This window comes from Rattus norvegicus, chromosome 1 (assembly GCF_021556685.1).
Source record: "Rattus norvegicus strain SHRSP/BbbUtx chromosome 1, alternate assembly SHRSP_T2T, whole genome shotgun sequence".
Taxonomy (NCBI): Eukaryota; Metazoa; Chordata; class Mammalia; order Rodentia; family Muridae; genus Rattus; species Rattus norvegicus.
The window spans coordinates 91,096,418-91,120,094 of NC_141534.1; the positions used below are offsets into that span (position 1 = coordinate 91,096,418).

The 23,677-nt window shown below is 46.2% G+C and overlaps 1 protein-coding gene and 1 long non-coding RNA gene across 12 annotated transcripts; both read left to right on the forward strand.

Moving 5' to 3' along the window:
• Positions 1-1,433: 1,433 nt before the first annotated feature.
• Positions 1,434-11,556, forward strand: Zfp108 (zinc finger protein 108). 11 transcript variants are annotated; one of them, XM_087551552.1, is made up of 5 exons: positions 1,434-1,709; positions 2,515-2,572; positions 3,490-3,872; positions 4,667-4,793; positions 6,365-9,455. In XM_087551552.1, exons 4-5 carry the CDS (start codon positions 4,715-4,717, stop codon positions 8,260-8,262), a joined length of 1,977 nt encoding a protein of 658 aa, XP_087407678.1. In that variant the 5' UTR covers positions 1,434-1,709; positions 2,515-2,572; positions 3,490-3,872; positions 4,667-4,714; the 3' UTR covers positions 8,263-9,455. The 11 variants fall into 11 exon arrangements, with proteins under 11 accessions (XP_087407678.1, XP_087407702.1, XP_087407666.1 ...); XM_087551576.1 differs by having other exon boundaries at positions 6,374-9,455; NM_001432841.1 differs by having other exon boundaries at positions 1,452-1,685; positions 6,374-11,556.
• A 1,331-nt stretch (positions 11,557-12,887) lies between these two features.
• Positions 12,888-23,408, forward strand: LOC148007279 (uncharacterized). Its single transcript, XR_015649870.1, has 3 exons — positions 12,888-13,069; positions 20,843-20,967; positions 22,341-23,408. It is a non-coding gene; the product is annotated as an uncharacterized LOC148007279 (long non-coding RNA).
• The last annotated feature ends 269 nt before the right edge of the window (positions 23,409-23,677 follow it).

Consider the following 23,677-nt stretch of genomic DNA (forward strand, 5'->3'; position numbering starts at 1 on the left):
TGCGTTCATATTGATTTGTGATTCCTCAGTATTCCTGTAAGCGATCTTCAGTCAGCGTCCCGTATTTATCGGCCTAGTAAGGTGAACTGAAATGTGTGCAATTGGAATTATGGGCCCAGAATTCCACAGCCAACAGGGTTTTGTTGTTTTTGTTTTTATTGTGTGTGTTTGTTTTTACTGTAACCAATATTCCAAATGTTTTTACAAAGTATTTGGTGTTGATGAAAGGTTTTTACTAAACTTGGGTTGTCAAGGTCTTCCTTCTCCTTTTTTCCTTCTAGTTTTAGGTCAGACTGTCCTCCAGGACTAAGATCGATCTGAGACTCTGCATTGCAGTTCAGACTGATTTGTGCTGCTCCCACAGATTCTCCAAGGCTGTGTCTCAGATGAAGAACAGAGTTATTTCTTACAGCTCAGGGCTCTGAAGGTCAAGCAAAGGTTAAGCCCCCACTGGAGGATTCTGGGCAGGTTGTGGTTTGAGTGAGAACACCCCCATAGGCTCATATGTTAACATGCTTAGTCACCAGGAGTAGAACTCTTTGAAAGAATTTGAAGGATAAGGAGATATGGCCTTGTTGGGGAAAGTATGTCACTGGGGCTGGCTTTGAGATTTTAAGTGCACATGCCAGGCCCCGTGTCTCTTTCTTTGTCTCTCAAGTATGGATGGATGTAACTCTCAGCTACAATGCCTGCTCCCGCCATGATGATGTACTAAACTTCTGAAACTGTAAGCAAACCCCTAATTAAACGTTTCCTTTTATAAGATTTGTCTTGGTCATAGTGTCTCTTCACAACAATAGAACAGTGACTCAGATAGCCTATTTTCTACCACCAGGTCACACCCCCAGCTCCTAAGGGATTCTGGGCAGGTGCTCTACAATTGAGCCAGTTCCCCACCCATCACAGGGGGATTCTAGGCCGGGACTCTGACTTGGCTCCTGTATTAGGTAAGTGCAGCTGTGCAGTTTACTTGTTAGCTTTTATAATGCAATGTAAAATTCATTACAATTTTACATTGGGTCTTCAATGGGTTTTTGTTTTGTTTTGTTAAATATCCACAGCCAGTCCTGATGGGCCTCGGCTTGAATCCCACCTCGGGGGAGGCAGAGGCAAGCTCATCTGTCAGTTTGAGGCCAGCCTGGACTACAGAAGGAGTTCCAGGACAGCCAGGGCTACACAGAGAAACCCTGTCTCAGAAAAACAAAACAATAAAAAAAAACAAAAAAAAACAAAGAAGTATCCATAGTTGTCTTTCATGGAATTTCAGAAATGAAAAAACCAAGTTCCCAAAGGTGAGCCTTAAAAAGGTTCACCGAGGCTTTGCCATTCTGGGAAATGTAGTCCTTGGATGGTGCAGCCGCTGAGGAATTCTGGGAATTGTAGTTTTGACGCCAGCGGCGGTCACAATCGTTTCCGCTCCCGGGGTGCGAAGCGACATGTGAGTGCTTCCTGTGAGGTGAAAACCTGGAGAGTCTTCTGGCTCTTCCTGTGCGCCTGTGCTCCTGATGTATCCTCTCAGTGACCGCGTCTGCAGCCCGAGGAGAAGTGAGGCATTCAAGTCCTCTCTAGCTGGGCTCTGCCTGAGGCGAGGCTGCCCTACACTGACCCACCTCAGCAGCTTGCAGAGGTCCCAGGAGAGTCTAGTTTCTCTGGGGAGCCTTGAGAAGGAGCTGTGATGAGAGATGGTCAGTGTCCTGAATCGTTAAGTGGTATGCAATTCTACTTTTTATGTGATTTTCTCCATTTGTTTATTAAAATAAACAAGTAATATTTTTATTTTCTTAAATTTATTAAATAACTTTGTTTAATAATTGCAAATGAATAAATAAATAAAGGAAGAGGTCAAAAGACAACTTGTTGGAGTCAGGTCTCTCGTTCCTCCCAGTGGTGCCCAGAGACTCAAACTCAGCATTTTAGACTCACTGGCAGTTTCCTTTACCGCTGAGCCATCTCATAGGCCCAAACTCCCCTTTCCTTAGTGAGGGTTTAGGTTTTTTTTTTTTTTTTTAAATTGATCATTTTCTTCATGCCTGTGGGAAAAGAGACCTTGTGAAGACTCTTGCAAATGAACAACATTTGCTAGTAATTAAGTCTATTAGAGAAAGACACAGAAGAGGACAATATCACTCCCATGTATGGAAACGATAATATGTAAGATAGCCGTCACATTGACAGACCCTTCTCAGAGTCATGACACAGCAATCATCAGAGTTCGGGGCTTCTTAAACATTTGTTTTTCTGGGAAACCCATCACCACAGGCAGCCTTGTGAAGGTAGGAGCACCCAGCACCCCTGAAGCTCCTGGAAATAGAGAATGTGGCTTTCCTAACCCTTTGCTGTGAGTGAGGTGAGGCACCCATGGTCCGGTACCCCGGAGCCTTACACTAGCGATCAGCAGGAAGTAGGTAGGAAAGCCTGCTCAGCCGCACAGCACTTGGGGCTGATGGAGAAGCTGAGGAAGCCATGTGGACCGACTGTCCTAGCAATGTGCTCACGAAGCCCTTCCTCCCCCAGCTTGCTTCCCAGAGCCCTGCCTTGTCTCAAAGAGAAGAGAACGATGACCAAGTTACAGGTAGGTCGGGCTGCTTCCCTGTTCCCCACACGGCTAGGATTGGGAACAGGACCCCTGCATGTTGGGCCAGTGCTCTGCAGCCGAGCCTCTCTGAACTGCATGGAGTAAGAGGGGAATTGGTGAGAAGAGAGGTCTGGAGGAGGAGGGATGAGAGAGGACAGTGGGGACATGTGCTCAAAGTGCACTGTGCACAGGAAAGTGTTAAAAGGAAGAATAAAAAGAATTAGAGAAGTGACTGGAGAGACCGCTCAGTAGTTAAGGGCACTGGCTGGGTTTGATTCCCAGACGCACACCTGATAGCTCACAACTGCCTGTAACTCCAACTCCAGGGGACTCAGCGCCCCCTTCTGGCCTCCCAGGGCACCTGCACACACATGTACACACAGAAAGACACAGGGTATGCACATACATAAAAAAACCTCTTACGTTCACCAACATTTTAAAAGTGACATCATTTTCCATGGTTCGCCAAATTTTATTTTTCAGATCAGTATGAATTCCCCATACTTGTATAGTTTATGAATTTTTATCATTTTAAAATTTTGTATTACTATTGTGTGAGAGGGTTGGTTATAAACAAGCAAAATCATGTGTGTCTCAAAGGACAGCTTTGGGGAGCCTGACTTCCTTCTTCCGCCTTGCTCCAGCATGTTCTCCTATTTCTGGGATTCCCTGGAGACAGGCAGATCCCTAGTGCACAGTGGCAACCATCCTACCATATTTGGCAAGTGCCAGGCCAGGGAAAGACACTGACTCAAAAACAAAACAAAAAGGTGGCCAGGACCTGAGGAAGGAGACCAAAGGATGTCCTCTAACCTCTACATGCATGTGCACCCTCAGTTCCATACATACACATACATGCATGCACACATGTGTACACACATGCACAGATCACTGGTCACCTTCATTTCCTGCAGTGGGCATCCTGAGCAGTCATTTCCTGAGCCATCAGGGAGCATCTGGCTGCCACCAACTACACAGCTTCCGTGGTTGACACAAGTCTGGTGATGAAGGAATGAAGAAGGGACAGACTCACAGACACGTGCACAGACAAGCTGGGATCGAGTGAGCTGTGTGCTCTGATGGAGACACACCAGCAGCCTGGGAACTCAGCACATTTATTAGACACCACTGAGCACCAGGAGTCCTGATTCGTGAAACTGAAACATGACTGCTAAGGCAAAGGGTGTGTTTACATGGTGTTCAGCCAAGTCTCCAGCCGCCCAGGACCACCAGCTCCAGGGAGTAGATGATTGTTTTGCTAATGTCGGTGGCTATATTCTCTGTTAGTTGATAGACAGTAAGTATCCTGATTTATCTATAGTCTAGCCTAAACTGGGTACTTTAAAGAAATCTTCAGTATTTTAAAAAATCTTTAGTACTTTGGTAAGTGGTTCAAAATAGCAGTTTGTCTGAAACATTCACTTAATTAAATTTTTGTTTCAAACTTATTGTTTGTATATAGACCATACATTATATTCAATATAGATACATTATATATATATTGCAACCTTTACAGAACACTATGTGACCATGAGCATCATAATTCAGACAATGATGATAGTGTTGTTGGACATGTATTGGCTACTTAATGCATATGTGCACATCATACAGTGTTCTAGGTCCTTTCTGTGGTCTCATTTGATCCCTTCAGGGACATTGAGAGAGGAAGGAACCACAGTTGAGGAAATGTGTCCATAAGGTCCAGCTGTAAGGCATTTTCTTAATTAATCACCATTGTTGCAGGGCCCAGCCCACTGTGGGTGGTGCCATCCCTAGGCTGATGGTCCTGAGTTCTATAAGAAAGCAGGCTAAGCAAGCCAGTAAGCACCATCCCTCCAAGACATGTGCATCAGTTCCTGCCTCCAGGATCCAACCCTGTTGGAGTTCCTGTCCTGATTTCCTTTAATAATAAACAGGAATATGGAAGTATAAGCCTAATAAACCCTTTTCTCCCCAACTTGCCTTTTTCTTCATGGTGATTTGTCCCAGCAACAGAAACCCTAACTAAGACAATAGATGCTGTGTGAACACATGCTTAGGTCCTAGTGGCATTGGATATGAAACTGTGGTGTCATGTGTTTGCTGTCACAGGAGGCAGTGACGTTCAGGGATGTGGCCGTGGTCTTCAGTAAGGAGGAGATGGGGTTGCTGGACGCTGCCCAGAGGAAGCTGTACCACGATGTGATGGTGGAGAACCTCAGGAACCTCCTGGCAGTGGGTGAGGATGGGGCCCTGTGTCCTTGGTGATGTCAGAAGTTCACATCCCGTGTGTGTGTTGCACTCCACTGCTTTCCTTTCAGGTTTACTTAGTTTGTATTTTATGTCTATTTGAGTGTTTGCATGTGTGTCTGTGCCACACTCACTCGTGATGCTCATAGAGGCCAGAAGAGGGCACTGATCCCCTGGATCTGGAGTTACAGATGGTTGTGAGCCAACCTGCGGGTGCTGTGAGCCCAGCCTGGGTCCTCTGGAAAAACACCCAGTGCTCTGTATGGCTGAGCCATCTCTCCAGCCTCCACTCTATTTTTTGTTTTGTGGCAAGGTCTTGCTATGTAGCCTAGGGTTGCCAGAAATTTGTAATTCTCCTGCCTCAGCCTCCCAACCATGAGAGTGTCAGGCTTTGTCCACTGTGCCTGACAACCGCATGCTCCTAGGGCCTCACACTCCAGCCCTCTGATCTCCACTTCTTTTCCTGCTTCTACTTAGTGTCTCAGGTGCTGTCCTTTGCATCTCCCTGGCCACAGTGCTCTTCCCTGCTGGAACTCCTGTCTCTGTCTCTCTGCCTCTGTCTGCGTGTGTGTCTGTGTGCGTCTCTCTCTCTCTCTCTCTCTCTCTCTCTCTCTCTCTCTCTCTCTCTCTCTGTATGTGTATGTGTGTTTCTGTCTGTGTGTCTCTGTCTCTCTCTGTGTATCTGTCCCTCTCTCTGTCTCTCTGTGTGTGTATGTATGTATGTATGTGTGTTTCTGTCTGTCTGCTCTCTCTCTCTCTCTCTCTCTCTCTCTCTCTCTGTCTGTCCCTCTCTTTCTCTCCCTCCCTCTCTCTGTCTCTCTGTGTGTGTATGTATATATGTATGTGTGTTTCTGTCTGTCTGCTGTCTCTCTCTCTCTGTCTCTCTCTCTGTCTCTCTCTGTCTCTCTCTCTGTGTCTGTCCCTCTCTTTCTCTCCCTCCCTCTCTCTCTCTGTCTCTCTGTGTGTATGTATGTATGTGTGTTTCTGTCTGTCTGCTCTCTCTCTCTCTCTCTCTCTCTCTGTGTCTGTCCCTCTCTTTCTCTCCCTCCCTCTCTCTGTCTCTGTCTCTCTGTGTGTGTATGTATGTATGTGTGTTTCTGTCTGTCTGTCTGTCTGTCTGTCTGTCTCTCCCATCCCCCCTCCCTCTCTCCGCCTCTCTCTCTCTTCATTCATCTGCTTGGGAGTCCTCACAGGCCCTGCTGTATGTGTGTCTCCCCCTCGCTCTCCCGTTCTGCATTTGCCTCCAGTGGTGTCTGAGCATCTCCAGACCTGGTACCACAGAGTTAGTGCTTCCTTCCCATTTTCCGTCTGCACATCTACACGCAGGCCCTGCGAGTCAGGTGCTCAGCACAGGCTGAGGTGACCTTGAGCCCTCACTCCTGGGCTCACCCCGAGTTTCCCGCTGTGGCCAAGTGTAGACTGGTCTTCCCTTTAGACATGTGTTCCTCAGCACTCTCAGACTCACTTTTGACACTGATCTCTAGTCAGTATTTCCAGACAGAAATGAGGACTCAGACCTCTGATGTCCCCATCCTTGCTGATATCACCTTCTATTCTGAGTTCTTTCAGGAGGCCAGAGTCCAAGTACAATGAAGACAGTCGACACGCCAGGAGTAAGGTGCCTTTCACTGGGGAAGCTTCCATGTTGGCACATGACAGGCCATGATGCCAACAACCTGGCCAGAGCTCCAGAAGATGTAATAAACACTCAAGAACAGGGTTCTCACTTCCTGGAGCGAATCCACTCGCCCTGCCGTGGGGGAGCAGAAGAGCCTTCTCAGGTCCCTGAGGATGATGACTCTGTTAAGAGTCTCGCAAGCAACCATTCCAGCATTAGTGAAAATCAGGAATTTCTGTCTGGGAGAGCTCAGAGTTCTTTGAGTGAAACACATCTCAGTGAGAGACGTGACCGTGGGAAACACTGTCCTCAGACTCCGGTGAAAACCAAGCCACAGCCGTTGGCTCTGGGTGTTGACATTCTGAGTTTCATTTCCCATCAAGATAACGATACACTGCATGAAAGAGACAAAGTCCACAGCAGCAGTGACTGTGACGAAGTCATCTGTCCCATGTCACACCTCACCCAGGATTGTGATTACACAGAACGGAAGGCCTACCAGTGCAGCCAGGGCCAAGAAGCCTTCAATGACAGCCCTAGTCTGGAACTCCATCAACAGACCCCCTTAGGAAAGAAATCTTCTGTCCTTAGTACTCACAAGGACAGCAGGCGTAGCTCCAGTGTCCCCATTCAACAAAGCATTCATCCAGGGGAAAAACGCTACTGGTGTCAAGAGTGTGGCAAAGGTTTCAGTCACAGCTCAACTCTACAGACTCACCAGAGAGTGCACACGGGAGAGAAGCCCTACTGCTGCGACAGCTGCGGGAAGGCCTTCAGCCGCAGCTCGGATCTCAACATCCACCGCCGCGTGCACACCGGGGAGAGACCTTACAAGTGTGAGGTGTGTGGGAAGGGCTTCACGCAGTGGGCACACCTCCAGGCCCACGAGAGAATTCACACAGGAGAGAAGCCATACAAGTGTGGAGACTGTGGCAAACGCTTCAGCTGTAGCTCGAACCTTCACACCCACCAGAGAGTCCACACTGAGGAGAAACCGTACAAGTGTGACGAGTGTGGGAAGCGCTTCAGCTTAAGTGGCAACCTAGACATCCATCAGCGGGTCCACACGGGAGAGAAACCGTATAAATGTGAAGAGTGCGGGAAGGGTTTCAGTTCAGCCTCAAGCTTCCGAGGCCACCAGAGGGTCCATACAGGAGAGAAGCCGTTTCACTGCAGTGTGTGTGGGAAGACCTTCAGTCGGAGCTCACATTTTCTAGATCACCAAAGAATTCACACTGGGGAGAAACCATACAGGTGTGATGTGTGTGGGAAGCGCTTCCCCTGGAGCTTGAGCCTACACAGTCACCAGAGAGTCCACACAGGAGAGAAACCGTATAAATGTGAGGAGTGTGGGAAAGGCTTCAGTCATGCCTCGAGTCTGCAGGCTCATCAGAGTGTCCACACCGGCGAGAAGCCGTTCAAATGCAATGTTTGCCAGAAGCAGTTCAGCAAGGCCTCCAACCTCCAGGCCCACCAGAGAGTGCACACAGGGGAGAAGCCCTACAAATGCGACACGTGTGGGAAGGCCTTCAGCCAGAGGTCCAGTCTCCAAGTTCATCAGAGAATTCACACTGGGGAGAAGCCGTTCAAGTGTGAGGAGTGTGGGAAGGGATTCAGCTGGAGTGCGGGGCTTACTGCTCACCAGAGGGTCCACACGGGAGAGAAACCCTACACGTGTCAGCAGTGTGGGAAGGGCTTCAGTCAGGCCTCCTATTTCCACACGCACCAGAGGGTCCACACGGGAGAGAAACCCTACATGTGTCAGCAGTGTGGGAAGCGCTTCAGTCAGGCCTCACATTTCCACACGCACCAGAGGGTCCACACCGGACAGAGACCCTAAAGCTGCAGCATCTGCTGTAAGAGCTTCAGTCACATCTTGTCTTCCACCATAGGGTCCACAGTGCAGGGAATCTTTAGTTTCTGCCGTCAGGTGGACTCTATGCTGCTGATGGTTAAAAGCCCCCACACAGACTTCAGGAGACTCCATAGGGGCTTCATTTGGGCTATTTTGCCCCCAACTTATTATCCTACTGTACTCATTATGCAAAGGGAAGATAGTGTTTTAGAAAGGATCTTCTTAGCGTACGAATAAAGAAAAGAATCAAAAAACGTATATAGAAAAGCGTTCTGATTTGATTATAAAAGGAGGAATTGTCAATTGTGAGGAAGGGACCCAACAGGAATTGTAGCGCATCGCACTAATGCTGAGGTCATATCATTATGGGTAATCAAAAGATTGGCAAGGAGCTTGTAGCAATGCTTTGGGAGAAATTAGCAACAAGTATCCTAAGAGCAAGTGATTTCAGTTTATACAAAGTAACTGGATTCGCCCCCAGGTTAGGGAAAGAACACCAATTCCTGAAGTCCTCACATTTTATACCAGTGCAGATGAGCTGGGATGGCTGGTTATAAGTCAGAAAAAGATAATCACAGTCACTCAAAGCCCATGTGCTTCGGTTCAAAGTTCAGAGCTCTGTGACATCCTGTGGTACTTTTAGATTTTCTTGTATATAGAAAATGCTCAGCTTACTCAGTATGACCAAAATTAACTGTCTATTCAACTACAAAATGTAATCATGGAGAAACCATCCATTGTATATCGCACATGTCAGATTCTGTTCAGGCCCTCTAGCGCAAGGCAATAGTGAAATTGTTCACCTAATGGTAGGAACTGTGCTGGAAGCTTCCAATTTTCGTAAGAAACACCGTATTAAGAGTAAAGGTCTAGGGTTGGGGATTTAGCTCAGTGGTAGAGCGCTTGCCTAGCAAGCGCAAGGGCCTGGGTTTGGTCCCCAGCTCCGAAAAAAAGAAAAAAGAAAATTAAAAAAAAAAAAGAGTAAAGGTCTAAAGGGGGATTTTTCTATCACTTGGCAAAAGCCAAGGAAATTATGAGAAAATGTCCTATTTGTACTTTATATAACCAAACTCTGTTACCTGCAGGGAGTAACCCAGAAGGTACCAAAAGAAATTAAATTTGGCAAATGTATGTGTCTTGCAGAATTTGAAAAATTAAAATATGCATAATATACCATATTCAGGATTTCAATGGGCAACTGCTTTAAGTTCCAAAAACTTGATTCTGTAATTGCACATTTATTTGAAGTTATGGCAATTATGAAAATACCTGGGTAGATTAAAACTGACAGTACTCCAGCATATGTCTCTAGTGAAATGAAGTAATTGTTTTTGTATATCCTAACATGAAGTGTATTACAGGAAAACCATACAATACTATATGACAAAGCAGTTGTAGAGGGATCTAATTGTGCTTTTAAAAGAGACGCTGAACAGAAATGGGTAGCAAAGACTCCCAGAGATAGATTACGTAGTGCTTTATTAACTCTAAATTCTTTAAACGCTAATGATCAAAAACCAAGAGCAGTTGAGAGAGGATGGATTGTAGAAAGAAAAGTGCTGAATTAAATTAGCCTGCTTGAGAATGAAAGACAGGAAATGTGTTTCACTGGGAAGAGGTTTTGTGTTTGATTCAACAGGAGAAAAAAGAGTGGTGGATTCCATTGAAATTTATAAAAATCAGATTCGACAGGGGAACATCCCCTGTAGATCTTGGTGGCAGACAGAAAGAAAAGTCAAAAGGATCAGTAACAGGTAACACATAACTGCTGATCCCTCTGCAAGGGAACGGCTCTGAGGGTGACTGAGACCTAGAAATGTCTCCTGCCTGATCTTGAGCAATGCATAACTTACCAACCTTGTTGGCTACTAAATCCTCAGGACTCGTCGTGCCGTCCGTCCATATGACATGGATGAGAATTTATTACACTTTGCTTATTGTGGTGGTTTGAATAGGTTTGGCCCCCATAGACTCGTGTGTTTGAATGCTTGGCCTTTGGGGAATGGCATAAGGAGGCGTGGCCTCTAGGAGGAGGGGTGTCGCTGGGGGAGGGGGGTCTTTGAAGTGTCCTCCTATGCTCAGACTTTTCCCAGTGTAGATGAGAGCCTCCTGGTTGCTTGCCAATGACAGTGCCCTTCAGCTACCTTTGGGTCAAGATGTAGAACTCTCAGCTCCTTCTCCAGCGCCATGTCTGCCTGCATGCTGCCGTGCTTCCTGCCATGATGACCGCCGCAGACTACCCAGGGGAGTGTGTCAGCAGAGGAACTAAGGCTTGGATTTCAGGTAGAGAACAGATTCGGCACGACAAACAGACACAAAGTCGAGGTGTGTGTTGCTGCAAAAAGCTTTACTTCTTGGCGTAGATTTAAGCAGTTAGAACAGGTCCATCATAATTGGCAGTCATCCAGCTCTTATTCATTACCCCACCAATGTCCCTTGCAAAGAGAAAAGCTGAACATACAGTCTAGGAAACAGTTCTCAACTGCTAACAATAGTTTAAAAAACTGCAGTTATACTGCCAGATTTGTGGGCACCAGGTATGCATTCATCATCTATCTTTGTCATAATAAAGTTTAAACTCTATATTTATGGCCCCTCATATTAGTAAGGAAACTTTTGTAACCATAGTTAACTCTTGATAAGTTTGTTCAACTTATTGGAACTTGTCTATGATGTTTTTAAAAGAATCATTACTGTTTTGAATCATGCTAAACAAAACTTTCCCAAAGGGGGGGAAAGGCTATTCTGGAACAGTCATGTTGTTAGTAACTGCAATTAATTTCTCTCCTATTTGCTGGATATGAATGGGTGCAGCAATTGAATTCATCGCAGCCATTGAGTTTATCAGGATCATGATGGTGTGAGACGTTTCCGTCTCTGAACTTTCAGTTTCTGAGACATCTAAAGGTCCATGACCATCTTCCCACACTGCTATGTTCTTAAAATCAGATATTGTTGACAGGCTTAAAGTTGCTAAGATCACCAAGGCTAGAACACAGAAGGCACCTCCACCGCAAGCATAGACCCCAGTCATCATCTATTTGTAGGGAGACGGCCAGGGCCCTCCAGGAGGCCGAGCCATTCCAGGCACAGGCCTCTGTTCTGGATAGAAACGAAGCACAAGAGCTCCGTGTCACACAGACGCCACTGGAGTGGGTGTGGCAGATGACAATGGACTGAACCTCTGAAACTGTAAGCCACCCCAAATCAAATATTTACCTTTATGAGAGTTGCCTTGGTCATGGTGCCTCTTCAGAGCAATAAAAGCCACACTAAGAAGTTGGTACCACACACTGGTGTTATTGTGATAGGCCTGACCATGCATTTGGAGGAATGTGGACATGGGGATTTTGGAAAGCAGCTGAATGCTCTACGTGGGACTCAATGGCCTACACCAGTAGAAGCATGAAAGACAGTGATGCTGAGGGTGATTTGAACTGTGGGGGCTCCAGAGGTTTCAGAGGATTTCAGTGTGTGCACTAGACACTGTTGTGATATTTTGGTGAAGAATGTGGCTCCTGGTTGCCCTTGTCTGAAGAGTCTACCGGAAGCTAAGATGAAGAAATTTCACTTAATTGTACTGGGAAAGGAAATCTCAGAACAGCCCAGTTTAGGCTTTGCTCTGCTCCCTCACCCGTAGCACCCCCCCCCAGCTCCCTATCCCACCCCCTCACCCCTGGGAAAGAGTTAGGTCCAAATCCATGGCCTGCACAGCAGACTTGCCTGCCTCGGATTCCTCGGGCAATGGTCTCGAAGAGCGGGAGCTTCATTTTCTGGATTATTCTCAGCATTTCATCGGAATTCATGAGCATCTTCAGACACCTCAGAGAAGGTCTGAGTTTGCAGAGGCTCACCCATGGTGTAGGGATAATCTCTGTGTGCTATGTTCATCCATCACCTGTCAATAAAAGGCCCATGACCTATAGGCAGGGGTAGAATAGAAGGTAGGGCATCCTGCAGAGAGGGAGGGAGGGGGGGAGGGAGGGAGAGAGAGAGAGAGAGAGAGAGAGAGAGAGAGAGAGAGAGAGAGAGAGACTGGAAGAGTTAGATGTGGGAAGATTCCCCCTGGACAGAGGCATGGAACTGAGGAGCGGTAACTAACCTTGTGGCAGAGATAGACTAGAATAAATGGGTTATTTGCTTATTTGAGCTGGTCAGGGAACAAGCCAAAGCTTTTTTTTTTGGCCTCAGCATCAATTAATAACTAAATAAGCTAGGGACTGGGGTGTGGGAGGAAAAAAAAGTGTAGTTACATGTGGCGTCCAACATAAGGGCTCTCAGAATCCAGGTTTAGAGCCTGAGAACGCCCAGGTGGAAGACAGCTTTTACCGGGGAAACCCCAGGGCGGCAGTGTGGAAGGGAACTGTCCCCTGCTGAGTAGAAAAGCCAGCTCTTCTACCAGTGCCTAAGGGCACAGTAGCAGTGGCTTCTCCCAAGCGTGGCAAGCTCCAGAGAGGGGACGACAGGGACTAGAAGTAGCTAGGCAGGCAGAGGGGAAACTGCACCGCAGTCCACGTGTTAAAAGCCTGCAGCTGCCCAGGGCAGGGAGGTTAAGAGCTTTCATGGAACAATGAGGCTTGTGTGTAACACTACTCTGTTAACGGCAGCCCAGAGCCACCTAACCAGAGTGGACAGACGTCAGAGGACAGGGCCAGCCCGGTGTGGCATAGCATGTGGGCCCAGAACTGCAGACTGGTGACTGAAAAATCCCACGCAGAGAGACCCTTACTCAAGTCTTGGGAAATCGCAGACCCCAGACACAGAGAGACCATTTTGGATGTAATAAGCAAAGGTGAGGTTTATTACAGAGACCTATTACAGAGATCTCCGGGCCGACACGTATCCCGCGCAGGAGACAGAGGTGTGGGCCCCGAGAGGCTGGGAAAAAGAGTATTTAAAGGCAGAGGCTGTGAGCACCAGGGGATGGGGGATGTCAAAGGGGAAGGCACCACAAGTTACAGGATTGTTTTATGGCTCTGAGATAAGGGGGCGCCAGAAGGTTTTATGGCCCCCTGGTTCCTGGAACAGAGCTACTAAATCAGGAGAAGGGTAGGGTCTTCAGGTCCTCATTATTTTTAAACGTTTGTCAAAATTGATGGAGCATTGGTATTTGAAACACCTCTGGTTAGGCTTGGGCTGCCCGGTTTCTTGGAGTGCTCTCTGCAGGACACAATGGCTGAAAAGCACAAGTAGGGGCTTATCAGGGTCTGGAGGACATCTGGTTAAAGTATGACTCTGAGTAAGCTGGGGGGACGTCTTTGGATGGTTTATGGGTCAGTCCTCGATAGCCTGAGCTGGTTCCTGCATTCCTTTTCTTTATGGCTTGCCAGTCCTGCCTGGACAGTGTTTCCTGTGCTCCTTTATCTTTATGGCCTGCTAGTCCTGGCTGCAGGGCTTAGCCCTGGGTCTGTGGCCTTTTGGGGTTTATTCTTTTAATTTTTATATTTCTAAACCTAGAATTCGTATAATTTTCTTTTCAGTGACCACCACCATTTCTGCCTCTTCCAGGTCAGAGAAGAACTGGCGGGTGGAGGTTGGGGTGGGGTGGGGGTTGGGGGTGGAGCCAGCCACAGGGAGATGTCCGAGTTAAACTACAGAGGAAAACAGACACAGAAGAAATCTGAGCTTACTAGAACTTCTGGCCAGGTAAAATGTGTTTAAAATTATGCTTTAACGCTAAAGAGGGAAAGAAGCTAAGTCTAAAAATTACAGACGGGCTGGAGAGATGACTCAGCGGTTAAGAGCACTGACTGCTCTTCCAGAGGTCCTGAGTTCAATTCCCAGCAACCACATGGTGGCTCACAACCATCTGAAAAGAGATCCGATGCCCTCTTCTGGTGTGTCTGAAAACTGCTACAGTGTACTCATATATAATAAATGAATAAATCTTTAAAAAAAAAAACAACCCCCCCAAAAACAAAAACATTACAGACGAAAATTAAGTAATTTGAAAATAATAAAAGTCAACAAAGAGAGTGGAAAGTAAAACCAAAAGGAAGAAGCCATGTGAAGATGGAAAGAACTTAGAGAAAATTAAATACAGAAAAAGATATTAAAATTTAAAAGGCGGTAAAAGAGGGATAAACAAATGTACATAGGCAATTTAAGTCTCCCGGGAAAAGAAAGAGAAAGAAAAAGTTTAAAAAAGGAGAGAAAATAAATAGTACATAAAATGTTTTCAGAGGTAGATAGATGCTAGAGAAAGTAAACAAACTGAACATAGGAAAAAAATTACAGAGTTTAAATAGTAAAGTCTCCATGGGAAGCAGAGTTAGAGAGATTTTAAAAAGAAAATACTTTCCATGTTTAAAATGGTAGATACTGTAAAAGAGGGCATTTGAACCCCATATTTTATTTTGACTGTCAACACACAAAATAATCTTATTGAACAGCAATGCCTATAGCTCTATATATCCTCTTTAAGAAAGATCAGAATAGGGGTTGGGGATTTAGCTCAGTGGTAGAGCGCTTGCCTAGGAAGCACAAGGCCCTGGGTTCGGTCCCCAGCTCCAAAAAAAAAAAAAAAAAGAAAGAAAGAAAAGAAAAGAAAGATCAGAATAAAACAGACTTAGGTAAAGAAAGGACTGAAGAATAGATTTCTGAATTAAAGGCCATATAATGGAGAGTAGAGGACTCATTAAATTAGAATAAAGAACCTTCAGAAAATGCCAGTCTGGAACCTACAGTGACAGCAAACAAGGCAGCTTCAGGTGAGAGAAGCTCAGAGAGGCTTAGGGAGAACAGAACGGCAGCCTGTAGAGATGCTGGGTAAGAAAGCCTCAGCTGTAAACCACATCGGATAGACGGGTACCACATATTGTCAATGATCGATTACTAGGTGAAAGTCTATTTGCTGAATCAAAAACACAGGTTCTGGGGGTTGGGGATTTGGCTCAGTGGTAGAGCGCTTGCCTAGGAAGCGCAAGGTCCTGGGTTCAATCCCCAGCCCCGAAAAAAAAAAAAAAAAAAAGAAAAGAAAAGAAAAGAAAAACACAGGTTCTGTTCAGTGTCGCCTTAGAGCAGTGTCATACTTATGTGTTTCATTTTGCAAAGTTTGGATTTTTTTTTAACATGCACAATACCACAGATTCACATTCAGAATTCCAAGGTGTTTTTGCTTTGAATTCTGAAAAGAGCGATTCCCAGATTAAACATTATTTAAAGGTGATGGCTGACAAATGCCTTTATGGATTTACACTGAGGATGTTTCACCATCTGTATACATTAAATACAACCATGTTTCAGATATTACGGTATAGAAAACGTTTCAATTACAACTTACAATCTAGGCAAGCGCTCTACCACTGAGCTAAATCCCCAACCCCTATTAAATCTATTCTTAAACTATAGTGCTACTACTAGCCAAAAATCCTACATTGGTATAGATCTTTGTACACTGATGCAAGTTTAAGGTTCCAACATGCTGTGTATATATGTTTCAACTTAAGGTATTGTTCCTATGCAGTTCATTTTAAAAAACGCAATGTGAATTTCTACTCCTTGAAAGCTGCTATTACAAACTGTTCAGGATAATTTAGAAGTGTGCATTAGTAGTGAGACAGTCAAACATATGGTCATGTTAGATACTAGTTTTGTTAATTACAGGAATTCTTCCTAGGTTAAACAGATAGTAAGTAGCTAGAAAAAAGCAATTCAGATATACTGTGGATTCTCCCAGCCCGCAGGAACACGAACGGAGACCCTGGAGAGGGGAGTGGGATGGATAGGACAAGAGGCGTGAGAAATGGAGACAAGACAGTATTCTGATCAAGTCTCGTTTAATCAAGCAAAAAGCACTTGCTTATAAGCAGAAAAATCACACAACACAAACTGTTTGTCAGGGTAACGATAAACATACATCACATCAGAAACCAATGGCATAAGTTTTGATTTCCCATAAACTTCTTACCTAAAATAAGTTTCAATTTCCTGAAGTTTCTAACTAACAATAGAGTGAAACTCATTCTTGTGTAGAAGCAAGCTACCAGGAAGTCTCCAGTATTCTTGGCTGGTGGTAACCCCCATGTATGTTACTTGGAAACAAGGGCTCTTGAAGTGGGAAAACACCCAGCTCAGGAAAGAAAGGCATAAGCCGGCCGGGTGACCCCAGACAATGGATAAATTGTCTTCAAAAACTTCAGAGATCTACAGAAAATGACTGTAGGATGTCATACAAGTGAAGACAGGTACAAGATAAAACGAGACCTGTCATTGGACAGGAAGGAAGGATGGGTGGGAGAAAAGTTTGAGGGAAGAGGAGGAGACTGGAACAGAAGGAGACGGGAAGAAGAAGCCGCTGAGAGAACATGGAGGCTGATGTTAAGATTCCACTCTGCCCCTTTACAGGCTGTTATGAATGTTCTTTTACTTTTTTTCTTTTTTTCAGAGCTGGGGACCGAACCCAGGGCCTTGCGCTTCCTAGGCAAGCGCTCTACCACTGAGATAAATCCCCAGCCCCCCCCCCCCCCGTGAATGTTCTTAAGGGACGGATGTGTACAGGGCTTTCTATGTTTAGGTGGGCAATTAGAGGTTATTGTGTTGTGTGTTCTTTCTTGTGGTGAATTAAGTTTAAGAGAGTATGTGGCAGCTGGGACACCAAGTCGCCACGGAATTGAGATGTATATTTCTGGCATGGTGGGAACTGGATGGATAGAGAGATTGTTGCCAAGCTCAGAGAGAGGCCATCGGCAGTGTGATATGGGATGGAGCAAAGCAGGTAGGAGGCTTTGCTGACTGAAATTAAGATATCTATCAGATATCTTGGGGCACTGTGATGCCTGACCTAGTGGGGGTAAAAGACAGCCATTTTTTTTATAATTGTACAACATATGACATTTAAAGATGGTTTGCCAATAAAAGGGTCTTTTTGATACAGTCAGTGGCAGAACCCCTCACTCTACTTCAGAGGTGATGGGTATGGAAGAGCTTCCACATGGAGTTTGCTTCTTATGTGGCCAAGAAGGCTCTGCACAGTAAACTGCCCTTTGGTCAACGGCAGGCAGAAAAAACTCTGTCCAAGCTGGATAAATGGGATGTAGGGTGGGATGTAGGGACGTCAACTGCCGAGCTTTGCCAAGACAAGGTAAGCAGCCCTTCATAATTCCTGCTTCACAGGAAAGCATGTCAGACAGACTGGGCCAGAAGGTCTTCCAGCACTGCTGAGGAAATGACCAGGCAGCCGGCTGTCTCCACCATTCCTACAGTTTGGGAAGCTGCCTGCTCAGCAGTTCCTGCATGCTCTGGCGACATTTATTGCTTCACGGATCTCTGATGGAGTTGAAGACTAGATAGTTATAGTCTCACACCTGAGCTTAGTGTGTTTAGGATTCAAAAAATGTCTTTAGGTCTAAGCAGGTTTTTTTTTTTTTTGGTTGATAAATGCAAGCTGTGATAAAAAGTGATTTAAGTGCAGACTCTGAACTCACCAAGATGGGATCCGTGGTGGAGCGCTTTCCCCAATGTTGCCAAATGCAAACGGACTGGACACTGTGACACAGGTTCTGGGGGTTGGGGATTTGGCTCAGTGGTAGAGCGCTTGCCTAGGAAGGAATTATGTCGTTCCCATAATTGTTCCAGAAAATGATCTTATTGTATATAGTTTATTGTTGTAAGAAAAAGAGCCTTTCACTGGACTAAAAGGAGGAGACACAGGATAATCTCCTGTATACTGTGTGAAAGCATCACCTGTCAAATTAAAAAAACAAAACAAAACCGATGGCCTATTAGCAAAGCGCAGGACATGGAATATGGGAGGCTCCTGTAGAGAGATTGGGACTCTGGGAAGGAGTCAGAGGTGGGAGTTTCTCCCTGGACTCTGAGGAAGTCAGACGTTTAAAGTGGAGGAGAGGGAACCAGACTTGTGGCAGACTCAGAATTGAAGAATGTGTTGTTTAGGTGTAGAAGCCAGATGGGGGACAAGTCACAGCGTCTGGCCTAGGCATTTATTCAGACCTAAGTCTCCGAGCCATCATTCAGGAACTGGGGCGTGGGTGGAAAAGCCTGTGGCTTACAGATCTCTTCACAGGCTCTTTTGTGAATACATCCTAGTTTCTTATTTATTATCTTGCCAATGTATTTTCAAAGCCCCTCCCGGTTTCAGCTGTTAACGCCACACCAGTGCTACGAGAGTTCACTTCACTGCAGGACTGATTTCTGGATGAGGTTTATCTATCCCTGACCTCCCTGAGGGTGCTTCTGTTCTGTTTGGTACAGTCAGGTCTCACTGTGCAGCCTTCTGTCCTGGACCTTGCTGTGTAGACAACCTGACCTAAAATCACAGATGTACCTAACTCCACCTCCTGAATTCCGGGATCAAGGCGTGCATCACCATGGCTGGTCCACAGGGTTTATTTTTATTTCATGGATGGATCTCACATGTTTAGGAACACACCCTTGAACAGGGCACAGGGCTCAATGATAGGGTCCTTACTTAGAGTCCACCAGGGATGGCTGGGGGCGTGTCTAACATCTGAAAGGCTCTGGGTTCAAAGCCAACATCATCTCAAAAAGAAAGTTCTAGGACTCGAGAGAAGGCTTAGTGGTTAAGAGTTCTTGCTGCTCTCACAGAGGACCCAGGTTGGGTTCCAAGGGGCCCACAATGAGTGGCTCACAACCACCCCTATGTCCAGTTCCAGGATCCTCTCCCCCTTCTGGCCTGTGAAGGTACTGCATGAAAGTACATCTTTAAAAATAAAAATCTCGGGGTTGGGGATTTAGCTCAGTGGTAGAGCAGTTGCCTAGCAAGCGCAAGGCCCTCGGTTCAGTCCCCAGCTCCGAAAAAAAGAAAAAGGAAAAAGAGAAAAAAAATAAAAATCTCCCTTGGTTTCTACTGGCCTTAGGGAGGTTGTAAGTTAAAGTCTGAGTTTTAGAAACAGAATGACTCTCTGTAGCTGTGGGTGGGAGGTCAGTATCTTTTGATGGAAATTCTAGAGCTAAACATTACAATAACTGAAAAAAGTTAAACACTAAGTGTGCTCAACAATGTATTGGCAATGGAAGAGAAAAACAGATGAACTACCAAACAGTGTGATAGAAATCACTAAATCTAAAGTTTAGACTGAAACATTGTTACCACACCAGAGGCGGTGCACTCCTTTAACCCCAGCACTTAAGAGGCAGAAGCAGGCAGATCTCTGTGAGTTCAAGGCCAGCCTGCTCTACAGATCAAGTTCTGTGACACCCTACAGAGAGAAACCCACTGAGTTCCATGACAGCCAGGACTATACCGAGAAACCCTGTCTGGAAGAACATAACAAGAGTGAAAGCCATGAGAGAGGACTGAGAGGCCAATGAAGGGCTCGGGCAGGCGAGGTACTTGCTCTGCAAACCTGCTGGCCTGAGCTCAATCCCAGGAGTCCATGTTGCAAACCGGTGCTCTGATCTCCACAAGCTTACCCCTGCCCCAGCACAGACAGGCAAATGAATCGGTAGGGAAAGACAGGTGTGATGGAATCCACCTATAGTCCCAGTATGTGGAGGCTAAGGCAAGGGTGGAGCCATGAGTAGCCCTGGAGCCAGATTCAATTCTTCCCAGCTGCAGTCTGAGAATGTCCTGTCTGCCCAGAGGCTTTCTGGAGAGCACACACATCAGCAGTCACCCACAGACAGACAGACAACCGAGGTCCCTCAGCAGTCACCCACAGATAGATAGACAACCACAATACCTCAGCAGTCACCCACAGACAGACAGACAACCACAATACCTCAGCAGTCATCCACAGACAGACAGACAACCACAATACCTCAGCAGTCACCCACAGACAGACAACCCAGCATACCCATGCCACACCATGGCTCTCTTCTGAGGGAGAAACGGAGAGGAAGAGAGAGAGCACAAAATGTGTTCGAAATCCCACAATATGCCCAAGTGAGGCAATGTTAACCTGTGAAAGGCACATGAACAGAAGAACAGAGGGACACTCTCCCTTAGAGATGACGGACTGTAAAAAACGGTGAAGGAATGTTGAAAACAATTCTGATGGCCCTTTCACAGCCATCAGATTGTGAGCCATCAGATGTGGGTACAGGTTAACAAAACTCAGGTTCCCTAGAAGAGCACACACTCTTTAACTCCTGAGCAGTCTTTCCACCCCCACAACAGTATTTTGTGTATATTGTGTATGCTACAGTTTTTGCATACATGGTCAGGTATGTATGCCATGTGCATGTGTTTGGAGACCAAAGGATGATTTAAGGGTTTTGCTCTGTCACACTCCCCTGTTGTCTGGAAACATAGGCTGTCAGCAAGTCCCAAGGATTGGACTCTCTCTGCAGCCACAGCAGTAGGATTTTTTTTTCTTTCTTTCTTTCTTTTTTTTTTTTTTTTCCGGAGCTGGGGACCGAACCCAGGGCCTTGCGCTTGCTAGGCAAGCGCTCTACCACTGGGCTAAATCCCCAACCCCAGCAGTAGGATTATAGATCTGGTCACACCCAGCTTTTTACATGGCTATTAGGGATTCAAACTCAGATTCCCTTGTTAGGTGCTCTCACCCACTGAGCCATCTTCTCCAGCCCCGTTTATCTCTCTTAACAATGCATCTAACTTTTACATTGTGTGGCTTTCCAGGTTAATGTACTCTGCGCATCTCTCAGTCACTGGAGCTAATGCCACCGCTTCTCACCGGATGCTTGCAGAGACATTGGGCTGCAGAGCAGAGAGCTCCTTGGTGAACCAACCAACTATAAACAAAGGTGCAGTGGACAGCCTTTTACACAGTTACAGCTGACCCAAACTTACCTTTGACAGTCAGAGATGCATTGTGGGTACAACCTTTCACTGCAACCCTCCAAGACACTAAAGAAGCACAGTATCGGTCCTTGGTTACCAGAACATTTTAGTCAGCACTTCTATTTTCCATAGCTTTGGGCTTTACTAAGAATAGTGGCCACTGTTACGTATAAAGAGAAAGATAAGCACATACAACTAGTTTTCAGATGGTCAGCACCTGTTCACCTGTCACTTTCCGCCATTATAGTCCATGACTGCAGATACTATCTTGCCAAGAGGACCACAGCCTGTACTGCTTCCTTAAAAACATTCTAGCTCTGCCACTCTGGTATATTGTGATTTTTTTTTCTTTTTTTCGGAGCTGGGGACCGAATCCAGGACCTTGTGCTTGCTAGGCAAGCGCTCTACCACTGAGCTAAATCCCCAACCCCAGTATATTGTGATTTTTTTTTTGGTTCTTTTTTTCAGAGCTGGGGACCGAACCCAGGGCCTTGCGCTTGCTAGGCAAGCGCTCTACCACTGAGCTAAATCCCCAACCCCAGTATATTGTGATTTTAAAGGGTGCACTAGATCTTGAGTCTGAAGAAGTCTGGTACCACTTGTAGTGGTTTTATAGGGTTTAGCACCAGGATGAACTCTTTGAAAACTTGAAGGCGGACATCTTCACAAGAGAGAGTATCGTGCTTTGGAGCCAAGGCTGACCATAAACCTATGATCTTCCAACTTCAGCCTTCCGAATGCTGGGATTACAGACAAATGCCACCATACCCACTCTGGTGTTATTTTGGGTATGGATTTTCATGAGGTGTGGAAGATGGGAATGGTGACTAAAGCCCTCACGACACACATCACATATGGTTTTTCTCCAGTATGAACTCTGGTGAGCTTGAAGACGTGAGTTCTGACTGAAACCCTTCCCACACTCCTCACACTTGAAGAGTTTCACTCTGCTGTGAATATTCAGATACACTCAGGTTAAAGGGGAGACTGAAGGACTTTCCACACTCCTCACCCTTGTGAGGTCTCTCTCCCATGTGGACCCTCTGATGGTAGGGAAGGTCTAGGCCCCTGCCAAAGATTCCGAATATCTGTAAAGTTTCTCTCCAGTGTGGCCTCTCTGATGACAAACTGAGAACAGTACATAAAGCTCTTCCCCCACACATGTATGGTTTCTCCCCAGCATGGACTCTTGATGGGAATGGCAGTCAGAGGCCTGGGTGAGAAGCCTTTCCCACACGCATCACACTCGTATGGCTTTTCTCCAGTGTGAACTTGCTGACACACCCGATAGTCAATGGGCTGACTAGCGCTCTTGTCACTCCCTTCACACTTGTAGGTTTCTCTCCTGAGAGGACTCTGATGAGCATGAAGATCTGACCCCAAACTGAAGCCCTTCCCACACATCACATTTGTATGGTCTCTCTCCAGTATGGACTCTCCGTTGGGCTTGAAGATGTGAGGAGTGACTGTAGCCCTTCCCACATTTCACACATGAATCGCTTCTCTCCAGTATGGACACTCAGAAGTACTTGAAGGTTGGAAGCTTGACTGCAACCTGTCCCGTATTCTTCACATGTATAGGGATTCTCCCCCGTGTGAACATCTGTACTTTGGAAAAGCCTTTCCTGCATACCTCACATGTATATGGTCTCTCTCCAGTGGGGACTCTTGGGTGGCATGTTCATGGTGAATTATGGCTGAAGCCCTTGCCACACACATCACACTTGTGGGGTTTCTCCCCAGTGTGGATCCTCTGAGGTATGTGAACATGCGTGGCCTGACTGAAGCCCTTACCACATTCTTCACATTTATGGAGGACTTTACTCCTGTGGACCCTCGGATGGACCCAGTGTACGCGCCCTCTGGTAGCACTGGAAATTTGAGCTCTGACTAAAGCGTTTGCCACACTCTTCACATCTATCTATAAAGTTTCTCTCTGGTGTGAGTCCTGTTGTCACAGGCAATGGCTCTTCCCACAACTGTCACGGCTGTAGGACTTGCCCTCTGTGTCACTGGTCTGATAGTCAAAGGGACTCTTGTTGAAGTGGTCACTGGATTGGTCTCACTTCTCCAGTTCCTCCCCTGGATGTGAAAGCTGACTAAAGCAGCCCTCTGCTGGGTAGGCGGTGTGGTGAATGGGAAACCCTGAGCCACAGGCTGTGCAGCTGCAGTCTCTGTCCTCCAGGCAATCCCTGGCCAACAGCGCCATTGATGCACCTGTCACATTCATCACGCCGGTGGGGTTTCTGCTCTTTGTAAGTTTTAACGATGCTTTCCTCGTTGAACCTACAAACGCACACAGGTCATGTTTCTCATCGGCTGGCTTGTTTCTGCTCTGGATGTGTGACTCTTACAGGCGCCTATTTTGACAATAATTCTGAGATTAAAAAGTCTTCGTGTTCGATGTGGCTGGAGCTGTCTCCTTTGTGATTCTTTGCATTGCTCCCATTTTCAGAAACCCAGATGCAATCATCTTGCAGCAGTTGAAAACCCTTCCTTGGAAGATACCTGGTCTATTCCCAGGCAGACTGTCTCCAGATTTGCCAGCAAGACAGCTCCTCCTGGGAAAGGTACCTTAGTGCAAATCTCCCACGAGTCGCCATCTCATTTGTTCCCCGTAGTGAGCCGTAGTGAGAAAAGAGGTAGAATGTGAGTGTACAGGTGACTCCACCA

What these genes read in the sequence shown, in the direction of transcription:
- Zfp108 (XM_087551540.1), top strand. An exon ending in CAGGAACCTCCTGGCAGTGG is followed by an intron (nt 4,794 to 6,364) that starts GTGAGGATGGGG and finishes TTCTATTCTGAG; the next exon opens with TTCTTTCAGGAGGCCAGAGT.